General features: G+C 28.5%; 2 protein-coding genes across 2 annotated transcripts in view; both read right to left on the reverse strand.

Annotated features, from left to right (window-relative positions):
• Window positions 1–14,175, reverse strand: part of LOC126847994 (cytochrome P450 4C1-like) — a 47,728-nt gene extending 33,553 nt beyond the window's left edge. The window contains exons 1-5 of the mRNA XM_050588488.1: window positions 14,106–14,175; window positions 12,888–13,111; window positions 12,593–12,787; window positions 12,169–12,418; window positions 11,924–12,037 (exon numbers count right to left, since the gene is read on the reverse strand). Of these exons, the coding sequence (XP_050444445.1) occupies window positions 11,924–12,037; window positions 12,169–12,418; window positions 12,593–12,787; window positions 12,888–13,111; window positions 14,106–14,138 (816 nt within the window). The 5' untranslated portion in view covers window positions 14,139–14,175. The remainder of the gene's footprint in view (window positions 1–11,923; window positions 12,038–12,168; window positions 12,419–12,592; window positions 12,788–12,887; window positions 13,112–14,105) is intronic.
• Window positions 14,176–21,266: 7,091 nt separating this feature from the next.
• Window positions 21,267–24,970, reverse strand: LOC126847993 (cytochrome P450 4C1-like). Its single transcript, XM_050588486.1, has 8 exons — window positions 24,857–24,970; window positions 23,347–23,570; window positions 23,046–23,240; window positions 22,621–22,870; window positions 22,204–22,489; window positions 22,007–22,083; window positions 21,716–21,905; window positions 21,267–21,628 (listed from the first exon to the last, which is right to left on the reverse strand). Exons 1-8 carry the CDS (start codon window positions 24,887–24,889, stop codon window positions 21,300–21,302), a joined length of 1,584 nt encoding a protein of 527 aa, XP_050444443.1. The 5' UTR covers window positions 24,890–24,970; the 3' UTR covers window positions 21,267–21,299.
• Window positions 24,971–25,350: the final 380 nt, after the last annotated feature.

Genomic DNA, 25,350 nt, shown 5'->3' on the forward strand with positions numbered 1-25,350 from the left:
TCCAATCATTGTTTCCTTTTCTACGTTTCTGCCAAATAATGGAAGGGGGGGGAAATGTCGCATAGTTTCTTTGATTACACGTTCCAAGTATTCCATCTTTTGTAAATCATCATAGGTAGGTTGTCGATCGGGATCGCCAGAAGAAAATATTGTCAATAACTCTTCCAACACCTATTATTAGGCAAGAAAAAAAATATACATTTTTTTCGTTATCAAGAATACCTATAATGTGTAATTTTAAAATGTATATATGAATACAAAATTTGTGTTACTTTATTTTGTACATCCTGATGATGAGCCAACATAAATATTGTACATGCGTTCGTCATAGCTGTTGTGTCTTGACCTCCTAATACCATGTATAAAAAAAAAAAATGTAAAAAAATTATCTCTTTTAATAAGTACGTTAATTAATATAATAAATATTCTAGTAGTTCTATCGAAATAATATTTTTAAAAAAACACGTACCAGCCATAACAGTAATTATTTCATCACGTAATTGGTTTAATGGCATCTGATGTTCATTCTCGAGCATTATCTCTATAAACGATTTAAGGCCAATACACTCTTCGTTATGTTGATCTTGACTGTTAAAATTATTTTTCAACTCTGTATTTTTTCTCTGGATTAAATTGTCGATGAAATTGTAAATTTTACTCTGGCTAATGTCATGTTTGCGTTTAAGCGACGATAACTGAAAGAGAATCTTGCTCCTTAACCACGGGTGTGTTATTCGGTATTCCCAAACCTAAAACAAATCTTCATTACAAAAGACTGACATGTCAGCTCAATCACATTATCGGTAAAGTACTTTTGAGTTATTAAGTATGCCTTGTAACATAGATTCGTTCCAGAAATCATTAAATATTGAAAGTATACCTTTAGTATGACATGTAAATTCTCCACAAATACGTGCTTGGCGTTTTTCTGTGCATTAAATTTTACACCCAAAGCGGTTCTTCCGATCATTTCCAATGTCGCCATACCGATTGCCCAGCTTATTTCACATTCATTTGTATTATTTTCCCGTTTCTCGCACAACACCTGGCTTAAGAATTTTGCTTCCTCGTAAAATATTGGTACAAACGATTTAAGCAATGAAAACTTAAACCCCGAAGATACCAATTTTCTATAAGTATGATATCAAATTTATATAATGTTTGAAAGTAGGTAACTCTATGTTTAAATATTTTCCATTATATTTTTTAATTGGTTATACATATTGACGCTATATTATTTTTTATGTTTTGTTTTTCTATAATTGTAATAAAAAAAAATATATAATCTTTCTAAAAAAGTTCACCTGTTCATTTTCCATTCATGGAACTTCCTGTTTGTTGTTAATCCATCGCCCATAATTGATTCGCTTAACACATTATAATGTTTAGATTTTTGGAACAGATTAGTATTAGTTAGAACCGCTTCTACATCTTCAGGTTTTTTGGGAAATATGTATAAGTCATTAAAAAGCCACACTTTGAATAAGGCGTACTCGTATCTATATAACAATTACAACAAACAAATTATTGTTGTTCTCAAAGTACTATATATTGTGATTAATAAAATGTAACAAATAGGATTGTGTAAAGCGTAATTACTCTTTGCCAACTTTTAACATATTCTTCAATAGCTTTTCAGGTCCTCCAAAAACTATAGGTAACATTCCCACCAAAAAGAATCCATCTCGACCTGGTATTCGATTTGCTAATGTTGTCTTCCTTCGGTTTACTATTTTAAAATAAAGAACTACTAAAAATAATATTACCGTTATAAGTATAACGACAATGTTATTCAGGCTTGTTTCATTTATTATGTCTGAGACCTGAAAAAATCGTGTCCATTAATTGGTAGTTTTTCTTATCATTGTATTATTTTCGTTACATATAATTTAGTGCTATAACTAAACGATAATATGTACGCATAACATTGTTAAAAAAAATCAGATTAACTTTACCAAAATATGTATAGACTACAGTAGCTAATATTGACTCATTTCCATGGATAATTGAAGTTGAAATGGTTTTTAAAAACATGAGGAAATTGTCATATTCATAAATCACATTATAAATATCACCTATTGTTTATTAAAATATTTGGTAATTATGACTTAAGCCGGTTATAATACATTTTAACAAATAAACGGCTTAGTCCATATGGCATTTGTATTAAACTCAAATATGGGCTTTAATCTTTTATATTTTGGGTTATCGTTTTGTAAGAACACGATATATTTAAGAATGTTGTTATAAACTTTTTAATTTTAGATATTAGATAATGGACAATTTAGAGGAATCTGAAGAAGTTAGTATAATTTTAGTGTAATCATTTTAACAATAAAAATGATTTAAAAATATATGAGGATTTTCTTTTTACTTAAAATCCTAGTCATAATAATTGTCATGTTAAGTTGATAATTATTTACCTGCCGAGACAAAACCATTTCATTTAATCGCATTTTTCTTACGACGAAAACTTAAGATTCTAATTTTCTATAACAAATTCTTAGCAACTATACACAACGACTAACTCGGTTTTTAATTAATCTTACATTTATACTCTCATATTATATGCTTTCCCACTAAGTATTAAATTTTCAATAGGTATTATTTATGAATACGTTCATAGGCTTTGTGAAACTCACATTTTCATTAAAATAATACATTTGCATACAAATAACGTTGTAATATATATAATATAAGTTACTATTTAATATTTTTAGTGCAATATATTACGTTAAATTTTTTAGTAAATCTTAAATATTTAAAATAATAATACTACATAGATTCAGAGGTTGTCCAATACATAAAGAACACCAATCCAATCAACACCTCAAAAAAAACTACCAAGGTCGTATTAACAATGTCCATCCAAATAATAATGTAAAGCCCAACACTGTGTAAGCATTACTTCAAATTAAATTATACACCTCTCTAAATCATATTCTCATGCCGTTGATAAAAATTCCAACAGCCAATTTAATAAAACTAATATTCCTTTCGCCGTTGACTCAGACCCATTGACATTAAAACTCTCCTCCTTTCTCGACGATTTTAAATCCCTAATTAATACCTTAATTATTTCCCTCCTAACAACCGTCATCAATAAACTTCTTATTTCCAACAATGATAAATAGTAACACTAATAATCATCACCCAATAAAAATCCTTCTTTGGAACTCTAATGGTCTTATAAATCAAAAAACCGAATTACAAGCTCTTCTTATAAATACTCCTATAGATGTCCTATTAGTAAGCGAAGCCTACTTGACATCAAATTCCTTCTTTAAAATTCCCGGTTATAACTACCATTGCGACCATCCTGATGGCACAGCTCACGCGGGCTCTGCGCTACTAATTAAATCAAATATTAAACATTCAACTCTTCCTCCCTACCAAAGCAATATTATCCAAGCCACAAATATTACCTTAATTCTAAATAACATTCCTACTAACATTTCCTCAGTTTACTGTCCACCCCCAAAGAGAAACCGTCCTAACATAAAAACACCTGATATTGAACAGTACTTTCTTTCTCTAGGTAACAATTATATTGCTGGCGGTGACTTTAATTCTAAACACCACGCTTGGGGCTCTAGAATCGTCATCACCAGAGGGCGCTCATTAATTAACTTTACAACAACAAAAAATCTGACATTCTTGAATTTTTTATAACTACTCTTCCAAATCACATTTCTTACAATATAACTAATTCCTCAGACCTCTCCTCCGATCACACACCTGTCTTATTAACTTTAAATGATCTCTCTTACACAACTAAATCTTACCCTAAAATTACGCCTGGTAAAACCATATGGCCAAAATTCCACAGTATTGTTGAACATCAAATTCTCCTTAACATTCCTATAAAAACTCCCCCACACATTGACTCTGCGGTCCTATCTCTTACTTCCATAATTCAAAAAGCAGCACTCAACTCTTCCATTCCTATTAATTCTACTCAAAACTCTAGTTATCACCTACTCCAACATATTTCTCAACTAATAAATGAAATAAGACGAGCGCGCTCTAGATGGCAGAGATCACACTTGCCCAGTGATAAAAGAAACTACAATACGCTTACATCCTCCTTAAAAAATATTCTGCGCAAACACAATTAGAAAAATATCAACATTATATAAACTCACTCAACTTATCCAAGAATTCATTATGGAAAGCTACTAAAAATATCCTTAAACAAAAAAATAAAATCCCTCCTCTACGCCATCCTGACCACTCCTTAGCCACATCTAATCTAGATAAGGCAAACTTATTTGCAACCGAACTAGAAATGAGATTCACTCCTTATCCTGACATGCCTGACAATGAACCCGTTAGTCACGTAGAATCCACTCTTTCCCAAATTCTCCCTACGTCATTACCAACCAAACATACCTCTCCATCCGAAATCCATTATATCATTAAGAATCTTCCCAACAACAAAGCCCCCGGCCATGACCTAATAACAAATCAAATCATTAAAATATTACCAAAAAAAGCTATTATTCACCTCTCACACATCTTCAACTCTATCCTCCGTTTATCATACATCCCCTCTTCTTGGAAACACTCGGTCATTATTCTAATTCATAAGCCTGGGAAACCCTCGCATCTCCCTTCGTTCTATAGACCAATTAGCCTACTCCCCTCCTTCTCTAAAATCCTTGAAAAAATCATAATCAAAAGAATCTATTTAATTATAACCGAAAAAAATATTATTCCAGATACCCAATTTGGTTTTAGAAATAATCATTCAGCCCTTCACCAAGTACACAGAATTGTAGACAACATTGCCTCTTCTCTAGAAAAAAAACATTTTTGTTCAGCCTTATTCCTTGACGTAGCACGGGCGTTTGATCGTGTATGGCACAAAGGCCTGCTCTACAAAATTCGTTTCATTCCCACTCCTCTAAAATCTTACCTTAAAATCTTTCCTCTCACACCGTACTTTCCAAGTGAGATGCGATGATGAGCTTTCAAATACTTTTCCTATAAAAGCTGGTGTTCCACAAGGTAGCATTCTCGCTTCTACCCTTTATAATCTATTTACTGCCGACATACCTCATTCAAACATCACTAACCTAGCCACTTTTGCAGATGACACCCGCATAACTTCTTCCGACCCAGAATTAATTCAGCCATTAATAAACTGCAAATACATCTTAACGGGCTAGAAACCTGGTTTAACCAGTGGAAAATTAAAGTAAATGAAAATAAATCATTAGATATTACATTCACTTTAGGACTTAAAGTTAGTCCTCCATTAACTCTTAACAATAATATAATCCCAACAGAAAACTCTGTTAAATACTTAGGCATTCATCTTGACAAGCGACTAACCTGGGCTACTCACATCAAAACTAAAAAATTATCTCTTAAATTAAAACTCAAAATTTGCATACAAATAGTATTGTAATATATATATTATAAGCTACTATTTTATATTTTTAGTGCAATATATTACGTTAAATTTTTTAGTAAATTTTATACATTTAAAATAATAATACAGACATAAATGATGCTAGTAAATAGTTGAATTATTGATTTATATACACTTTTGAGTATTCAATGATGTCATTACATGTTTGAAAACAATACTTTTTAAGTATTTATTAGTGTGCACGACCCAATTATGCCAGCATAATTGGGTCGTGGTCTAGTAAGGGCGAAGCATAACTGAATAAATCAATCCAAGTCATTGTAAAAACAATAATATGGTTAAAATTCTATTGTTCGACTTTGTGTACCCGATAAACTTTATTTATTATTTTGTTTGTTAATGTTAATACAATTATAACTTAAGGAAGCTACCGTATCTAAAAAAATGTAACAACAAATTATTTATAAAAATAAAAACAGTGAAGAGCAATAATAACTGTTTTTTAAAGCGCAAATAAATTTACATATTATAATTTTTGTTAGGTAAATATAAATTTATAACAATATTAGAATCTTTATATTTGTCAATATACAATGAGACCATTGTCTAACAAAAGTATTCAAATTCATTTAACACTTAAATACCCGAAATCAAAAACTCAACTACTTGTTACTGTATTTCAAACGCCCTCAAAAAGCCATAACTCACTTGACACAATATACAACAATGTAAGGACATTAAAACTTACAAACTATACTCTCATAGCTACATACACTATTTGTTATATATATTTCAAAAAAGTAACATAGTTTTTCAAATTTTTATAACAACACAATTAAAAAAATGAATTACACAATATAATTTTGTACACCACAACGAAGCTAATCATGGGTAATACACTAGGCGACAACACAATATTAATTTGAACTCAAGGCCAAGTATTAATTAAACTTATTCACGACTATCTAAGGCTTAAAAAAAATTTCATTTTATTTGTTGCAAAATATTAGTACGAGTATATTTTTATAAAAAAAGTTTTTTGTATGTATTTATTTATGTTTATTATATGTACGATGCATGACCTATGTATAGTAAAAATTAATGATTAATAATTATTTTGCATGCCTCCCTAGCTTATTGTTCTGATGCAAACTGTACTGACATTTTTAATCGTCCATAAAATATATTATTTTTTCTGATTTTGCTACTCTTAAAGTTATAGTCATGAATACCTATTGTACTTAGACTATAAGGCATTAGAAATTAAACAAGAATTTCAATTTAAAAGAAATCGACGAATGAACACATGTAAAAGTATCATTTTGTATATTTGATATAAAGATCCGTTTTTTTTTTTATTTAATCTTTACAAATGGTTATTGACATGATGTTTCTGTGTCTCGCTTAATGTGGTTTGGTTCTTATCTAATGGTAGGATCTAAAATTAAAAAACTGATATTTTTCTTTAGAAAAAATAAACGCATTTAAAATCCGTAGGATTGACAAATTAGATTGTGTACAATAAATATGAAAGTCATTGAAATGCCTTTGGAATAAATTATTGTCTATTTCGGGCATTGAGGCTCTCAAGTCAACTCGTTTACTGCATTGTAATACATTTTTATACGGAAGTTAATGCGTATACATATTTTATTCGTTTTAATTGGACTCTAAATAATCCCACGTCATTTGTTTTAAAGTTTGCATAACAATTTCGGTTTTTTTCATTGTTAGGCATATTTGTTTATTTTTATTTGTTAAGCACAACCGGTATGTTTTATTTTTTTTTATTAAGTTATTGTTTTTAACACAATAAAAAAATTCACCAGAAAAAAAATTAGCTTGATAATTGCATCTCTTCCATAAACTGTATTTATTCTATAATTATTATAAAGGAAATTAATGAAAACACAATAGTGATAATGTCGGAAAGTGTAATTTGAATTTTAAAATACACTACACTCAATTAAAGAATATTTTATATTATGCATATTGCTTTGGTAATAATGCGAAATAACGCACGTTGGTTTCTTTATAGTGTAATTGTAATATTGTGTACTTTAATATAATTATAACAAGTATGTATGCATTTTTTGAACTATATTACATGGGTAAATGAAATAATTTTTAGATGCAGTACATTCAATACACGTTGACAAACCAAAAAAAAAAGAAAAAATTAAAAACTTATTAGAGATTTAAAAATTTTTTTTTTAAACATTTATTACGTATTAGAAACGTATTTTCGTTGTATTGTGTACTTTAAATAGGAAATCTACCTGAAAAAAATTAAAACTCTAACATTGAGTCTTGGATGAATAACAGTTAACAATTAAAATTAACAAATTTAAATTGTATCAATCATTTTGAACGAGAAGCGGTTCATGCCGGCAGAATTGCAGTCTACCACAGTAAAAAAAGATAAAGCGAATATTGTTATTATCTCTAATATGCAAGCAATCTTCAGAAGTAATAGTCTTACACATGTTGCAGACATTTGTTCAGCCATATGTGCAATAGTAAACAGTATTAAATTAGTCATGATAATTATCTTTTGTTTTTTTCCCAAAAAAAGTCAGTATAATAGGGTCACGGCATAACGGGGACGGGGTGGTCTCAGGTTAACAGGAATTATTACAACTGAATGTGATAAAATTACTTTCAAACAAACATATTGATGCTAGTTTTTTAACACCGTACCTCACTTTAATATTTTTTTACTTTGCTGCTTTATACTTTGACTGGTTTGGACGGAACTGTTATAAATAAAATACTTCTGATTCGCATCGAAGCGTTTATTTACTAATAAAAATTAACACTTTCAGTTATAATAATGCCTGTAAATCTGTCACTTTCCAATGCCCCCACTATGTCCCGACCCCACTGTAATGGCTTATTTAACCCCAATTAATGTTTTATATGTTTTAGGTTTTTAAATTTCGGCCTACCGTTTGGTAATTGGTAAGTATATTTTCAAGACATTAAAGTAAACTGCTCATTTGCAAAATACAAGACTAGCACATTGTGGTTGAGACTTATTGGAAACCAGATCACGTTTTGTTTTGAAATTATTAATATATACTTATGTAAAAATGATATGGAAACACTCATGGAAACTGTTATTTTTTTCTTCTTTTTATTAAATGTGAACGATACGCATATTATGAACTTTTCGATTTGGGATTTATCAGTTGAACCGTAGTGGAAGTTTCGGAAATGGGAATTCATAATATATAAATGTTTACAAATGGTGTATAGATCTTAAAAATGTTTTTATTTTAGTAATAAGATAGATACATTTTGGGTTAGGTTAGGTTAGGATAATGACGATTATTTTTGTTACACTATCTAAATTAAGCGGTTTAGGTGATCCATGGGCCCAGACACAAATATGAAAACTAATTAAAAACATCAATGTAAAAACAATACCTTCTCAGCTCTGCATCGAAGCTAAAATATTCATATATCAAAAACTAAGTTGTTTATTCTTTATTCTATATCGCTATGATAAGTTGTTTTTTTTTCAAATTATACTTATAACTATTAAAATAACAGTGCTGTAAAAAAAGGTTAAGAGATAAAAAATGGAAAAATATTTGTTTTTACGAAGTTTATTACTTACATTTAAATTTAATAAATTAGATAATTATCAATACCAATGTAAAAATGACACCTTCTCAGCCCTGAATTGAAGCTAAAATATTTAACTATTAATAATTTATTTTACAATTATGCTGTAACTAAAAGATAATATGTACGCATAACATTAAAAAAAAAAAATTCAGATGATCTTTACTAAAATATGTATCGACTATAGTGTAGCTAATCTGGTATTCTCGTACCTGTATTACAAGGACAACGAACATATTATTGTTTCTCTTAAATTACTAGAAATTGAGAATACGAAAAGAGTAATAAAATGTGATAGATAGGCGTAATTACCTTCTGCTAATTTTTAATAAATTAATCTTTAGTGTTTTATTTCCCTGAAGTAATAAAACAAGTAACAGCCCCAATAAATTGAATTGATCGAAGTTGAAATGGTTTTTAAAAACATGGGCAAATTGTCATATTCATAATTTACATTCTAGGACAAATTAGAATAAAGCGAAATAAAACAGAACTATGTCAGTTTATGTTATAAAATCATAGTGTATGGTGTATAAATGAGCACCAAAAAGATAGATATAAGACATTTTTATTTAAAATATTACAGGAGTATAGTAAAATTATATTTTCAATTTATTTTTATATGGTCGCTATAATCAATGTTATGTGTTTCGAAATTTTGTAATAAACGCAGAAAAATATTTCATCCTTGAGGGTAAATGAGTTTTTACATTTTTTTTTATTATTCCGTTTTTACCAAGATAAATTGCTTACCATCCGTTAATTGTGCTTTGCTGCATATAGTTGAAAAATAACTATTAGATTAGTAATTTATTTTATAATAACACACTGATATGAGTATAATATGGTTTTGAAATACAACAATATATTGTTCTAAAGTGAATTTTTTCATTAATATATGGATCCAAGAAAGGACTCCACGAAAAGATATCTTTTTTTCATTTTTAAGTCCTACTAAGTCTCACTGGAATTGTTTACATATTTTAAATAAAAATTGATTAAATAATTTTTTAATATGATAACAATAAAATGGTATAATGTTTTTTCTTGGCTGGCTAAAATAATAACACTCTAGTTTAACCTCATATCGATTCAAAAATGTAACGAGTAAAAAATTACAATTTTACAAAGAACCGTTTTAACTTTTTCTCAACATATTTTTTAATGTTTTTATTTATAACAATGGTTTTACTAATTACATATTCGACATAAAAAATAACGAAACCCTATTTAATATGATTACATTAAATTAAAATAACACAATTCAAAACCTTGCTTCAATTATTGATTACGGTCTTGCTTCTATTTTAACGTAAAACCCGTCGACAAACTTTAGTGTCGTTGAAAACATTACACAAAGATTTTCTGGTTTAGGACACTTATCCGACGGATTAAAACGATAAGACCTAAACAGTGTTTAGTTGACAGTTTTATTGACATATGTTTTAATGCTTTTAGCAGTTATTTAAATTAACTATTTTACTAATCACGTTATTGGCAAAAAAATCTCTTTCCATTCTTTATAACAGAATATCTCATTTTGAAAAAAAAAGAAAAGTCCAAAAACTAAAAATAAAGACATCGATATGAAGAATATAATACACTAACACATTAAGGATGTCTAAAACCGAGAGAATATGCGTTTAGGTAACTTAAAAAGTTTACAGAAAATATTTAGTAAAACGAGACAACACCGTCAAATTGGTAAGCCAAAATAATAACCATAACCGAAATACCTAAAATCTAAAAAATAACAAAACCCTATCTAATATCATTACAAAATATCCGAAAAGTACAATATAAATGTGTAAATAATTTTGGTTCTAAAATCTGCTTCAATAATTGATTACGGTCTCGCTTCTATTTTAACGTAACACCCGTCGACAAATTTTAGTGTCGTTGAAAACATTACACGAAGGTTTTCTGGTTTAGGACACTTATCCGACGGATGAAAACGATAAGACCGGACCAGTGTTGAGATGACTGTTTTCATTTGAAGCATTGCATATTTGTAACCGGGGCAATTCCTGTAACCAGCACTAAAAGGAAGAAACGAATACGGATGGCGACTGCGACATGCTTCGGGCAAGAAGTTGTCCGGGTTGAATTTCTCCGGGTCGGGATAGATTTGCGCATTAAAGTGTAACAGAGCAGGGAAAATTGCGAACGTTGACCCTGCAGATATTTTTAAAAATTACTTTACTTAGTTATTTTAAGCATCAAATGTGCCTAATTATCAAACAAATATATCTATGGCCGTACCTGCAGGGATTAAATAGCCTCCAATCATTGTTTCCTTTTCTACGTTTCTGCCAAATAATGGAAGGGGGGGGAAATGTCGCATAGTTTCTTTGATTACACGTTCCAAGTATTCCATCTTTTGTAAATCATCATAGGTAGGTTGTCGATCGGGATCGCCAGAAGAAAATATTGTCAATAACTCTTCCAACACCTATTATTAGGCAAGAAAAAAAATATACATTTTTTTCGTTATCAAGAATACCTATAATGTGTAATTTTAAAATTTATATATGAATACAAAATATGGGTTACTTTATTTTGTACATCCTGATGATGAGCCAACATAAATATTGTACATGCGTTCGTCATAGCTGTTGTGTCTTGTCCTCCTAATGCCATATAAAAAAAAAAAAAAATGTAAAAAAATATCTCTTTTAATAAGTATGTTAATTAATATAATAAATATTCTGGTAGTTCTATCGAAATAATATTTTTTAAAAATCACGTACCACCCATAACAGTAATTATTTCATCACGTAATTGGTTTAATGGCATCTGATGTTCATTCTCGAGCATTATCTCTATAAACGATTTAAGGCCAATACACTCTTCGTTATGTTGATCTTGACTGTTAAAATTATTTTTCAACTCTGTATTTTTTCTCTGGATTAAATTGTCGATGAAATTGTAAATTTTACTCTGGCTAATGTCATGTTTGCGTTTAAGCGACGATAACTGAAAGAGAATCTTGCTCCTTAACCACGGGTGTACTATTTGGTATTCCCAAACCTAAAACAAATCTTCATTACAAAAGACTGAGATGTCAGCTCAATCACATTATGAGTAAAGTACTTTTGAGTTATTAAGTATGCCTTGGAACATAGATTCGTTCCAGAAATCATTAAATATTGAAAGTATACCTTTAGTATGACATGTAAATTCTCCACAAATACATGCTTGGCGTTTTTCTGTGCATTAAATTTTACACCCAAAGCGGTTCTTCCGATCATTTCCAATGTCGCCATACCGATTGCCCAGCTTATTTCACATTCATTTGTATTATTTTCCCGTTTCTCGCACAACACCTGGCTTAAGAATTTTGCTTCCTCGTAAAATATTGGTACAAACGATTTAAGCAATGAAAACTTAAACCCCGAAGATACCAATTTTCTATAAGTATGATATCAAATTTATATAATGTTTGAAAGTAGGTAACTCTATGTTTAAATATTTTCCATTTTATTTTTCAATTGGTTATACATATTGACGCTATATTATTTTTTATGTTTGGTTTTTCTATAATTGTAATAAAAAAAAATATATAATCTTTCTAAAAACGTTCACCTGTTCATTTTCCATTCATGGAACTTCCTGTTTGTAAATATTCCATCGCCCATAATTGATTCGCTTAACACATTATAATGTTTAGATTTTTGGAACAGATTAGTATTAGTTAGAACCGCTTCTACATCTTCAGGTTTTTTGGGAAATATGTATAAGTCATTAAAAAGCCACACTTTGAATAAGGCGTACTCGTATCTATATTACAATTACAACAAACAAATTATTGTTGATCTCAAAGTACTAAATATTGTGATTAATGAAATGTAACAAATAGGATTGTGTAAAGCGTAATTACTCTCTGCCAACTTTTAAAATATTCTTCAATAGCTTTTCAGGTCCTCCAAAAATTATAGGTAACATTCCCACCAAAAAGAATCCATCTCGACCTGGTATTCGATTTGCTAATGTTGTCTTTCTTCGGTTTACTATTTTAAAATAAAGAACTACTAAAAATAATATTACCGTTATAAGTATAACGACAATGTTATTCAGGCTTGTTTCATTTATTATGTCTGAGACCTGAAAAAATCGTGTCCATTAATTGGTAGTTTTTCTTATCATTGTATTATTTTCGTTACATATAATTTAGTGCTATAACTAAACGATAATATGTACGCATAACATTGTTAAAAAAAAATCAGATTAACTTTACCAAAATATGTATATACTACAGTAGCTAATTAGCTAATACACTAGCATTCACTCATTTCAATGGATAGTTAAAGTTGAAATGGTTTTTAAAAACATGAGGAAATTGTCATATTCATAAATCACATTATAAATATCACCTATTGTTTATTAAAATATTTGGTAATTTTGACTTAGGCCGGTTATAATACATTTTAACAAACAAACAGCTTAGTCCATATGCCAAAATTTAAGTTTCTACATACAATAATTAGTAACATAATACTCACACAATATTCAACTAACTTTTTTTAAACAGATAATGATAGTCATATGCCATTTGTATTAAACTCAAATATGGGCTTTAATCTTTTATATTTTGGGTTACCGTTTTGTAAGAACACATCAATTTTTTATGACAAAATAATACATTTATGGAAATCCTTTTTTTTTTTTTTTATTGAATGTCAGCGATACGCATATTATGAAATTTTCAATTTGGGATTTTCAGTGGAACCTTAGTGGAAGTTTGGAAAATAGGAATTCATAATAATATGTATATGTTTAAAAATGTATTGATCAAAAAATGTTTTTATTTTAGTCATAAGGTACGTTTAGGGTTAGGTTAGGTTAATGACGATTATTTTATCTTACACTATCCAAAATTTGGAAATTATAATAAAAACACGATCATTTTACGAATGTCGCTATAAACTTTTTAATTTTAGATATTAGATAATAGACAATTTAGAGGAATCTGAAGAAGTTAGTATAATTTTAGTGTAATCATTTTAACAATAAAAATGATTTAAAAATATATGAGGATTTTCTTTTTACTTAAAATCCTAGTCATAATAATTGTAATGTTAAGTTGATAATTATTTACCTGCCGAGACAAAACCATTTCATTTAATCCCATTTTTTTTACGACGAAAACTTAAGATTCTAATTTTCTATAATAAATTCAAAGCAACTATACACAACGACTAACTAGGTTTTTAATTATTCTTACATTTTATACTATCATATTATATGCTTTCCCACTAGTATTCAATTTTCAATAGGTATTATTTATGAGTACGTTCATAAGTTCTGTGAAATAATTATGCCAGCATAATTGGGTCGTGGTCTAGTAAGGGCGAAGCATAACTGAATAAATCAATCCAAGTCATTGTAAAAACAATGATATGGTTAAAATTGTATTATTCGACTTTGTTTTCTCGATAAACTTTATTTATTATTTTGTTTGTTAATGTTAATACAATTATAACTTAGGGAGGCTACCGCATCTAAAAAAATGCAACAACAAATTATTTATAAAAATAAAAACAGTGAAGAGCAATAATAACTGTTTTTTTAAAGCGCAAATAAATTTACATTGAAATTTCACCAAAAAAAAAAAAAATCAGCTTGATAATTGCATCTCTTCCATAAACTGTATTTATTCTATAATATTATAAAAGAAAATGTAATTTCAGCAAATGTAATTTTAATTTTAAACGACACTACACGTGATTAATGAATATTTGATATTTTGCATATTGCTTATGTAATAATGAGAAATAACGCAAGATGGTTTCTTTATAGTGTAATTGTAATATTGTGTACTTAATAATTTCTAAACAACAAAGTTTTTTTTGACTATTTATTTTGAAACCTTGTCTGTTGTCATGTGGTGTAAATACAAAATCATGCAGGGTAGGGTTAAGTAATTATACATTGTAATTATAATACAACTGACACTAAATTTAACTATTGGACGTCTTGGGTTTTGCCTGTTTTGTACTATTTAATAAATAAACATATGTATTTTTTAACGTATCATATGAACTATAATGTTTGTTAGGTAAATAGAAATTTATAACAATATTAGAATGTTTATATTTGTCAATATACAATGAGACCATTGTCTAACAAAAGTATTCAAATTCATTTAACACTTAAATACCCGAAATCAAAAACTCAACTACTTGTTACTGTATTTCAAACGCCCTCAAAAAGCCATAACTCACTTGAAACAATGTAAAGACATGATGTTTCTGTGTCTCGCTTAATGTGGTTTGGTTCTTATCTAATGGTAGGATCTAAAATTAAAAATCTGATATTTTTCTTTAGGAAAAAAAAACACATTTAAAATCCGTAGGATTGACAAATTAGATTGTGTGCAATAAATATGAAAGTCATTGAAATGCCTTTGGAATAAATTATTGTCTATTTCGGGCATTGAGGCTTTCAAGTCAACTCGTTTACTGCATTGTAATACATTTTTATACGGAAGTTAATGCGTATACATATTTTATTCGTTTAATTGGACTCTAAATAATCCCACGTCATTTGTTTTAAAGTTTGCATAACAATTTCGGTTTTTTTCATTATTGGGCATATTTTTTTTTTTTTATTTGTTTAGCACAACCGGTATGTTTTATTTACGTCAAGGCTTCAACAACTGCGGTTATTAGCCAATTATACGTTTGTAGACTCAAGGACTAAGTGATATTAAGTTCTTTACAAAAGGACAAAAGGTAAAGTTCTTAGAGGCTAACTGCAATGTTTATTTTAGTTAAAAAATATTTTTTTTTTAGTGCTGTTCTCTTCATTTAAGGCTCCTTCGAAAATGATCGGCATATATATGGTTTTTCATTTGTCTAGATGCTTTGAGCTGTCCTGGATTATACAGGGTGTTCCAGCATGAAAGGTAAGTAATAGGTGATTGAAAATCTGGGGATCCCCAAATAAGCCCCCCGTTTTCATTTTTTCGATAAGTCAAAAATTGAAGGTTTCGACAGTCAAGTAAAAAAATAATGACCTAAAAAACCAAAAAATTAATTCATGTTATTCAGTGCAAAATGTTCACCTTAGAAGAGGGGTCACATCAATTTCAGTCTTTTTCAGACCCTAACTCTTCTCTTATCACTTATCCTATCATTTATTTCTTACCTCTAGTCTCTAATCATTTGTCTCCTATCACTTATTTTTATCATTTATTTCTCATCTCTTGTTTCTAATCATTTATCTCTAATCTCTTATCATTTATCTTAAATCTCTCATAATTTATCTCTTACCAATTATCTCTTTTCTTTTATCTCTTATCAATTATGTCTTAGCATTTATCTTTTATCACTTATCATTTATTTCTGGTCTCTAATCATTTTTCTCTTATCATTTTTTGAGTTAGAAGCCGAAAGGGACTGAAAATGATGTGGCCCCTCTTTTAAGGTGAGCTTTAGCACTGAATAACAGGGCGTAATTTTTTTTTCTTAAGTCATTGTTTTTTTACTTAATTGCCGAAACCTTCAATTTTTGACTTATCGAAAAAATGAAAATGGGGGGCTTATTTGGGGGTCCTCTAGATGCCCAATCACCTATTACTCACCTTTCATGCTGGAACACCCTGTATGTTGGATTCAGTAAGTTGGTTATAGTTAGGTCGACTTGGCAATTATCGCAATGGGTAGGAGGATCCTTATTTGTTTGTTATGCTTGTGTTAACAGAGAATGTCCCATTCTGGCTTTTGTTAAGGTGACTTCGTGCCGTCTTACTAAGTGTGAGGGAATAGGCCATTTTCAATAATTTTCTTAAAATTTTTAAGTTTATGAGTGAGTGGCGTAGAATCCAAATAATTTTGCCATACCATGTTTATTTTTTTTAAATTTAATTTAATTTTAAAAAACCATCATAAAATACATAGAATACAAAAACATCAAGTTAGTTTACATGATTATCTATCTCTTTTAAGCTATAATAGCTTGTGTTAGAGATAGAGAGTAATTAATTAATAATTAAGAACACAAATTATATCATTAAGTAACAAAGTAATGTGATAAATAAAATAGAAGTAAAAAACCAAAAAAAAATTTAAAAATTTTAACATTAGAAAAATTGTGAGTATGAGATGTAATATTAAATATAACAGAAACATATGAATGACTTAAACTATTTTAGAAAACTATTATTAATACACAATTTCTTTAACATTACTTTTAGAATAGTGAATATTTTTTTTATAATGCCACGGCAAAGATTTAAAATACATAGGTTCTAAATAATTAACAAAAGATTTATAAAAACAATTTGACAGGTATATTATACCGTATATTTTCTCTATTACCTTCCAACAATTTATAATTTTTACCTTGTATGAACCTTTTACAAGTGTGCGAAATGTCAATTTTTTTATGAAGAAATCTGGTTGGTAAAATACCCAGCTCTCTATAATTTTGAGTCGTAGAATGTTGCAAGGAGTTCTTGTTTAAACAAATTCTTATTATGTTATTCTGGTTTACTTGCAATTTATTTAGAACATTATCGCCTAATCCCTCCCCCCCATACTAGCATTCCATATTGGTTATTGATTGATATAGGGCAAAATAAATTACATATTAATATCAAAATTGGGCAATATCTGTAGTAATATTTTGTGATTCACAGTATCAAATGCCTTTTTTAAGTCCAAGGATACAGCAATCACCTTGTTACTGTTATCTAATTCATTAAAAATAAACTAGGTCGTACTAAATAGAGCATCATCTAATTGTATTATTCGACTTTGTGTACCCGATAAAATTTATTTATAATTTGGTTTGTTAATGTTAACACAATAATAACATTGGGTAAGTCTACCGTATCTAAAAAAATGTAACAACAAATTATTTAAAAAAGTAAAAACAGTGAAGAGCAATAATAACTGTTTTTTCAAAGCGCAAATAAATTTACATTAAAATTCACCAGACAAAAAAATTAGCTTGATAATTGCATCTCTTCCATAAACTGTATTTATTATATAATTATTATAAAGGAAATTAATGAAAACACAATAGTAATAATGTCGGAAAGTGTAATTTGAATTTTAAAATACACTACACTCAAATAAAGAATATTCTATATTATGCATATTGCTTTGGTAATAATGCGAAATAACGCACGATGGTTTCTTTATAGTGTAATTGTAATATTGTGTACTTTAATATTAATATAACAAGTATGTATGCTTTTTTTTAACTATATTACATGGGTAAATGAAATAATTTTTTGTTGCAGTACATTCAATACACGTTGACAAACCAAGAAAAAAGAAAAAATTAAAAACTGATTAGAGACTTTTTTATTTTTTTTTAATCATTTTTTATGTATTAGAAACGTATTTTCGTTGTATTGTGTACTTTAAATAGGAAATCTACCTGAAAAAAAATTAAAACTCTAACATTGAGTCTTGGATGAATAACAGTTAACAATTAAAATTAAAAATTTAAATTGTATCAATCATTTTGAACGAGAAGCGGTTCATGCCGGTAGAATTGCAGTCTACCACAGTAAAAAAAGATAAAGCGAATATTGTTATTATCTCTAATATGGAAGCAATCTTCAGAAGTAATAGTCTTACACATGTTGCAGACATTTGTTCAGCCATATGTGCAATAGTAAACAGTATCAAATTAGTCATGATAATTATCTTTTGTTTTTTTCCCAAAAAAAGTCAGTATAGTAGGGTCACGGCATAACGGGGACGGGGAGGTCTCAGGTTTACAGGAATTATAACAACTGAATGTGATAAAATTACTTTCAAACAAACATTTTGATGCTAGTTTTTTAACACATCACCTCACTTTAATATTTTCTTACTTTGCTGCTTTTTACTGTGACTGGTTTGGACGGTACTGTTATAAAAAAAATACTACTGTTTCGCATCGAAGCGTTTATTTACTAATAAAAATTTACACTTTCAGTTATAATAATCCCTGTAAATCTGTCACTTTCCAATGTCCCGACCCCACTGTAATGGCTTTTTTAACCCCAATTGATGTTTTATATGGTTTATATGTTTTAGGTTTTTAAATTTTGGCCTACCGTTTGGTAATGGGTAAGTTTATTTTCAAGACATTAAAGTAAACTGTTCATTTGCAAAATACAAGACTAGCACATTGTGGTTGAGACTTATTGGAAACCAGATCACGTTTTGTTTTGAAATTAATAATATATACTTATGTAAAAATGATATGGAAACGGTTATTTTTTTCTTCTTTTTATTAAATGTGAACGATACGCATATTATGAACTGTTCGATTTGGGATTTATCAGTTGAACCGTAGTGGAAGTTTCGGAAATGGAAATTCATAATATATTAATGTTTACAAATGGTTTATAGATCTTAAAAATGTTTTTATTTTAGTAATAAGATAGATACATTTTGGGTTAGGTTAGGTTAGGATAATGACGATTATTTTTGTTACACTATCTAAATTAAGCGGTTTAGGTGATCCATGGGCCCAGACACAAATATGAAAACTAATTAAAAACATCAATGTAAAAACAATATCTTCTCAGCTCTGCATCGAAGCTAAAATATTCATATATCAAAAACTAAGTTGTTTATTCTTTATTCTATATCGCTATGATAAGTTGTTTTTTTTTTCATATTATACTTATAACTATTAAAATAACAGTGCAATAAAAAAAGGTTAAGAGATAAAAAATGGATAACATTTGTTTTTAAGAAGTTTAATACATACATTTAAATTTAATAAATTAGATAATTATCAATACCAATGTAAAAAAATAACACCTTGTCAGCCCTGAATTGAAGCTAAAATATTTAACTATTAATAATTTATTTTACAATTATGCTGTAACTAAAAGATAATATGTACGCATAACATTGAAAAAAAAAAAATTCAGATGATCTTTACTAAAATATGTATAAACTATAGTGTAGCTAATCTGGTATTCTCGTATCTGTATTACAAAGACAACGAACATATTATTGTTTCTCTTAAATTACTAGAAATTGAGAATACGAAAAGAGTAATAAAATGTGATAGATAGGCGTAATTACCTTCTGCTAATTTTTAATAAATTAATCTTTAGTGTTTAAGTTCCCTGAAGTAATAAAACAAGTAACAGCCCCAATAAATAGAATTGATCGAAGTTGAAATGGTTTTTAAAAACATGGGCAAATTGTCATATTCATAATTTACAATCTAGGACACATTAGAATAAAGCGAAATAAAACAAAATTATGTCAGTTTATGTTATAAAAACATTTATCCTTGAGGGTAAAAGAGTTTTTACATTTTTTTTTATTATTCCGTTTTTATCAAGACAAATTGCTTATCATCCGTTAATCGTAGTTTGCTGATTATAGTTGGAAATTAACTATTAGATTAGTAATTTATTTTATAATAACACACTGATATGAGTATAATATGGTTTTGAAATACAACAATATATTGTTCTAAAGTGAATTTTTTCATAATTATATGGATCCAAGAAAGGACTCCACGAAAAGATATCTTTTTTAATTTTTAAGTCCTATTAAGTCTCCCTGGAATTGTTTACATATTTTAAATAGAAATTGATTAAATAATTTGTTTAATATGATAATAATAAAATGGTATAATGTTTTTTCTTGGCTGGCTAAAATAATAACACTCTAATTTAACCTCATATCGATTCAAAAATGTAACGAGTAAAAAATTAACATATTTTTTAATGTTTTTATTTATAACAACGGTTTTACTAACTACATATTCGTCATGAAAAATAACGAAACCCTATTTAATATGATTACATTAAATTAAAATAACACTATTAAAAACATTGCTTCAATAATTGATTACGGTCTTGCTTCTATTTTATCGTTAAACCCTTCGACAAACTTTAGTGTCGTTGAAAACATTACACGGAGATTATCTGGTTTAGGACTCTTATCCGACGGATTAAAACGATAAGACCTAAACAGTGTTTAGATGACAGTTTTATTGACATATTTTTTAATGCTTTTAGCAGTTATTTAAGTCCAAAAACTAAAAATAAAGACATCGATATGAAGAATATAATACACTTACACATTAATGATGTCTAAAACCGAGAGAATATGCGTTTAGGTAACTTAAAAAGTTTACAGAAAATATTTAGTAAAACGAGACAACACCGACAAATTGGTAAGCCAAAATAATAACCATAACCGAAATACCTAAAATCTAAAAAATAACAAAACCCTATCTAATATCATTACAAAAAATCCGAACAGTACAATATAAATGTGTAAATAATTTTGGTTCTAAAATCTGCTTCAATAATTGATTACGGTCTCGCTTCTATTTTAACGTAACACCCGTCGACAAATTTTAGTGTCGTTGAAAACATTACACGAAGATTTTCTGGTTTAGGACACTTATCCGACGGATGAAAACGATAAGACCGGATCAGAGTTGAGATGACTGTTTTCATTTGAAGCATTGCATATTTGTAACCGGGGCAATTCCTATAACCAGCACTAAAAGGAAGAAACGAATACGGATGGCGACTGCGACATGCTTCGGGCAAGAAGTTGTCCGGGTTGAATTTCTCCGGATCGGGATAGATTTGCGCATTAAAGTGTAACAGAGCAGGGAAAATTAGGAACGTTGACCCTGCAGATATTTTTAAAAATTACTTTACTTTGTTATTTTAAGTATCAATTGTGGATAGTTATCAAACAAATATATCTATGGCCGTACCTGCAGGGATTAAATAGCCTCCAATCATTGTTTCCTTTTCTACGTTTCTGCCAAATAATGGGAGGGGGGGGAAATGTCGCATAGTTTCTTTGATTACACGTTCCAAGTATTCCATGTTTTGTAAATCATCATAGGTAGGTTGTCGATCGGGATCGCCAGAAGAAAATATTGTCAATAACTCTTCCAACACCTATTATGAGGCAAAGAAAAAAATATACAATTTTTTCGTTACCAAGAATACCCAAAACGTGTAATTTTAAAATTTATATAAAAATACAAAATATGGGTTACTTTATTTTGTACATCCTGATGATGAGCCAACATAAATATTATACATGCGTTCGTCATAGCTGTTGTGTCTTGACCTCCTAAATACCACATAAAAAAAAAAATAGAGAAAAACAATTCCTCTTAATACGCATGTTAAAATATATAATAAACATACGACCAATTCTTTCCAAAAGTCATTTTAAAAAAAAAACACGTACCAATTATAACAGTAATTATTTCATCCCGTAATTGGTTAAATGTCAACTGATTTTCATTCTCGAGCATTATCTCAATAAACGATTTAGATTTAAGGCCAATACATTCATCGTTATATTCTTCCTGATTGTTTATATTGTTCTTCAATTCTGTATTTTTTCTCTGAACTAAATCGTCGATGAAATTAAAAATTTTACTTTGACTTATGTCATGTTTACGTTTAAGCGAAGAAAACTGAAATAGACTTTTGTTCCAAAACCACGGGTGTGTTATTCGGTATTCCCAAACCTAAAACCAATCTTCATTAAAAAAGGCTGACATGCCAACTCAAAAACATCATCGGTAAAGTACTTATTAGTTATAAAGTGTGCCTTGTAATATATATTCATTCCAGAAATCATGAAATATTGAACGTATACCTTTAGTATGACATGTAAATTCTCCACAAATACATGCTTTGCGTTTTTCTGTGCATTTAATTTTACACCCAAAGCGGTTCTTCCGATCATCTCCATTGTCGCCATACCGATTGCCCAGCTTATTTCACATTCATTTGTATTATTTTCCCGTTTCTCGTACAACACATGGCTTAAGAATTTTGCTTCCTCGTAAAATATTGGTACGAACGATTTAAGCATCGAAAACTTAAACCCCGAAGATACCAATTTTCTATAAGTATGATATAAAATTCAAATGAAATTTGTAAGTATGTAATTTCATGTTTTAATATTTTCCATTATATTTTTCAATTGGTTATACATATTGACACTAGATTGTTTTTTCAGGTTGTCTTTTTTATAATTATAATAAAAAATAAATCTAATCTAACACTAAAAAAGTTCACCTGTTCATTTTCCATTCATGAAACATCCTGTTTGTAAATATTCCATCGCCCATAATTGATTCGCTTAACACATTATAAACTCTACCTTTTTGGAACAGATTAGGATTAGTGAGAACCGCTTCTACATCTTCAGGTTTATTAAGAAATACGACTAAGCTATTTAAAACCCACCACTTGTGTAAGGTGTACTCGTATCTGTATAACAAAAACCACAAACAAATTATTGTTGCTCTTAAATAGAAATTGAGAATATGAAAAGAGTATTAAACGTAATAGATAGACGTGAATACAACATAATTACTTTCTGGAAATGTTGAATATATTCATCAACATTTTTTCAGATCCTCCAAGTAAAAGAAGTAACCCATCCATAAAAAAATATCCATTTGGACCGGGTATTTGTTTTGCCAATGATGTATATCTCCAGTTTACAATTTTAAAATAAAGAACTACTAAAAATAATATTACCGCTGTAAGTATAACGACAATGTTATTCAGGCTTGTATTATTTATTATCACCCACACCTGAAAATATCGTGTCCATTAATTAATAGTTTTATATATCATGGTATTTTTTTCGTTGCATATAATTTAGTGCTATAACTAAAAGTTAATTTGTACACATAACATTGTTAAAAAAAGCAGATTATCTTTACTAAAATATGTGTAGACTACAGTAGCTAATTAGCTAATACACTAGCATTGATTCATTTCCATAGATAGTTGAAGTTGAAATGGTTTTTAAATAAAAAAAATTTTCAGCCGAGTCTGCAACCACGAAAGAGCATTTTCATGTATCTTGTAAGTACTAAATAAATTTAGAGTATTGGTGGAATTATAAATAATGATGTAGTATATTACCAAGCAGTAACAAGTTAGTATCTAAGGTGGCTAGTATATTAAAACATCAAGTTTCTGGCTAATATTGTAGTTTTTAATATCTGGCATAAAACAACTCATAGAGAATTTGGGCACTTAAACTATTATGAATTTATCATTTAGTCTATTATCTCTTATCAGGTAACAGCGTAACGCATTTTTGGTAACACTAAGTAAATAACACTTTTTTTGTTTATGTGCCTAAGCTAAAATTGTCTTATTCATAAATTACATTAATAATATCACCTATTGCTTTTAAAAATATTTAGTAATTATGACCTATGCCTAATAATAACACATTTTAACAAAAAAACGGCTTAGTCCATTTGCCAAAATTTAAGTTTCTACCTACAATAATTAGTAACATAATATCTACACAATATTACACTAACTTTTCGGTAAATGATTTTTTTAACCCTTTCAGGACGACACCTTGAAAAACAGATATTGATGGTCATATGCCATTTGTATTAAAATTAAATACGGGCTTAAGTCTTTTAAATTTTGTGTTATTGTTTTGTAAGAACATACTAATTCTTTAAAACAAAATAATATTTTTATGGGAACTGTTATTTTTTTTCCTCTTTTTATTAAATTTCAACGATACGCATATTATGAACTTTTCAATTGGGGATTTATCAGTTAAACCTTAGTGGAAGTTTCGGAAATGGGAATTCATAATATTTAAATGTTTAAAAAGAGTTTATTGATCTTAAAAATATTTTTATTTTAATCATAAGATAGATACATTTTGGGTTAGGTTAGGTAAGGATAATGACGATTATTTTATCTTACACTTTCCAAAGTAAGTAGTTAAGGTGATGCCGTGAGTCCAGACAAAAAAAAAAATATCAATGTAAACCTTCTCAGCCCGGAATTGGATGAAATTTGCAAATTATAATAGAAACACTGTTAAGTTGATAATTACTTACCTGCCGAGACAAAACCATTTCATTTAATCCCATTTTTTTTACGACGAAAACTTAAGATTCTAATTTTCTATAATAAATTCAAAGCAACTATACACAACGACTAACTAGGTTTTTAATTATTCTTACATTTTATACTATCACATTATATGCTTTCCCACTAGTATTCAATTTTCAATAGGTATTATTTATGAGTACGTTCATAAGCTCTGTGAAACTCACATTTTCATTAAAAATATAAATTTGCATACAAATAATATTGTAATATATATAATATAAGCAACTATTTAAAATTTTTTGTGCAATATAATACGTTAAATTTTTACGTTAAAATCATACAATTTCTTTTAAAGAATTCAAAACAATTATAATTATGTAATTAAATTTAGTTGAAGTAGTGTTACTGGACACCCTCTTCTATCACGTTGTCCTGTCATTGTATTATATATTCAAATTTTCTATAATATATTCTTAGCAAATATACACAACGACTAACT

The sequence above is a fragment of the Adelges cooleyi genome, unplaced genomic scaffold, assembly GCF_023614345.1.
Source record: "Adelges cooleyi isolate 19-005CV unplaced genomic scaffold, UGA_ACOO_1.1 ACOO_flye_CR_arks_rails_tigmint_CR_PRNA_14, whole genome shotgun sequence".
In the NCBI taxonomy this organism is placed as follows: Eukaryota; Metazoa; Arthropoda; class Insecta; order Hemiptera; family Adelgidae; genus Adelges; species Adelges cooleyi.

Bases quoted from the DNA above. Each gene is read 5' to 3' on its own strand.
- LOC126847993 (XM_050588486.1), bottom strand. From the start codon at position 24,889: ATGGGATTAAATGAAATGGTTTTGTCTCGGCAG. The intron at 21,906-22,006 runs GTAACCCATATT...GCCTCATAATAG, and splicing joins ATCAGGATGTACAAAATAAA to GTGTTGGAAGAGTTATTGAC. The intron at 21,629-21,715 runs GTACGGCCATAG...AAATATCTGCAG, and splicing joins AGGCTATTTAATCCCTGCAG to GGTCAACGTTCCTAATTTTC.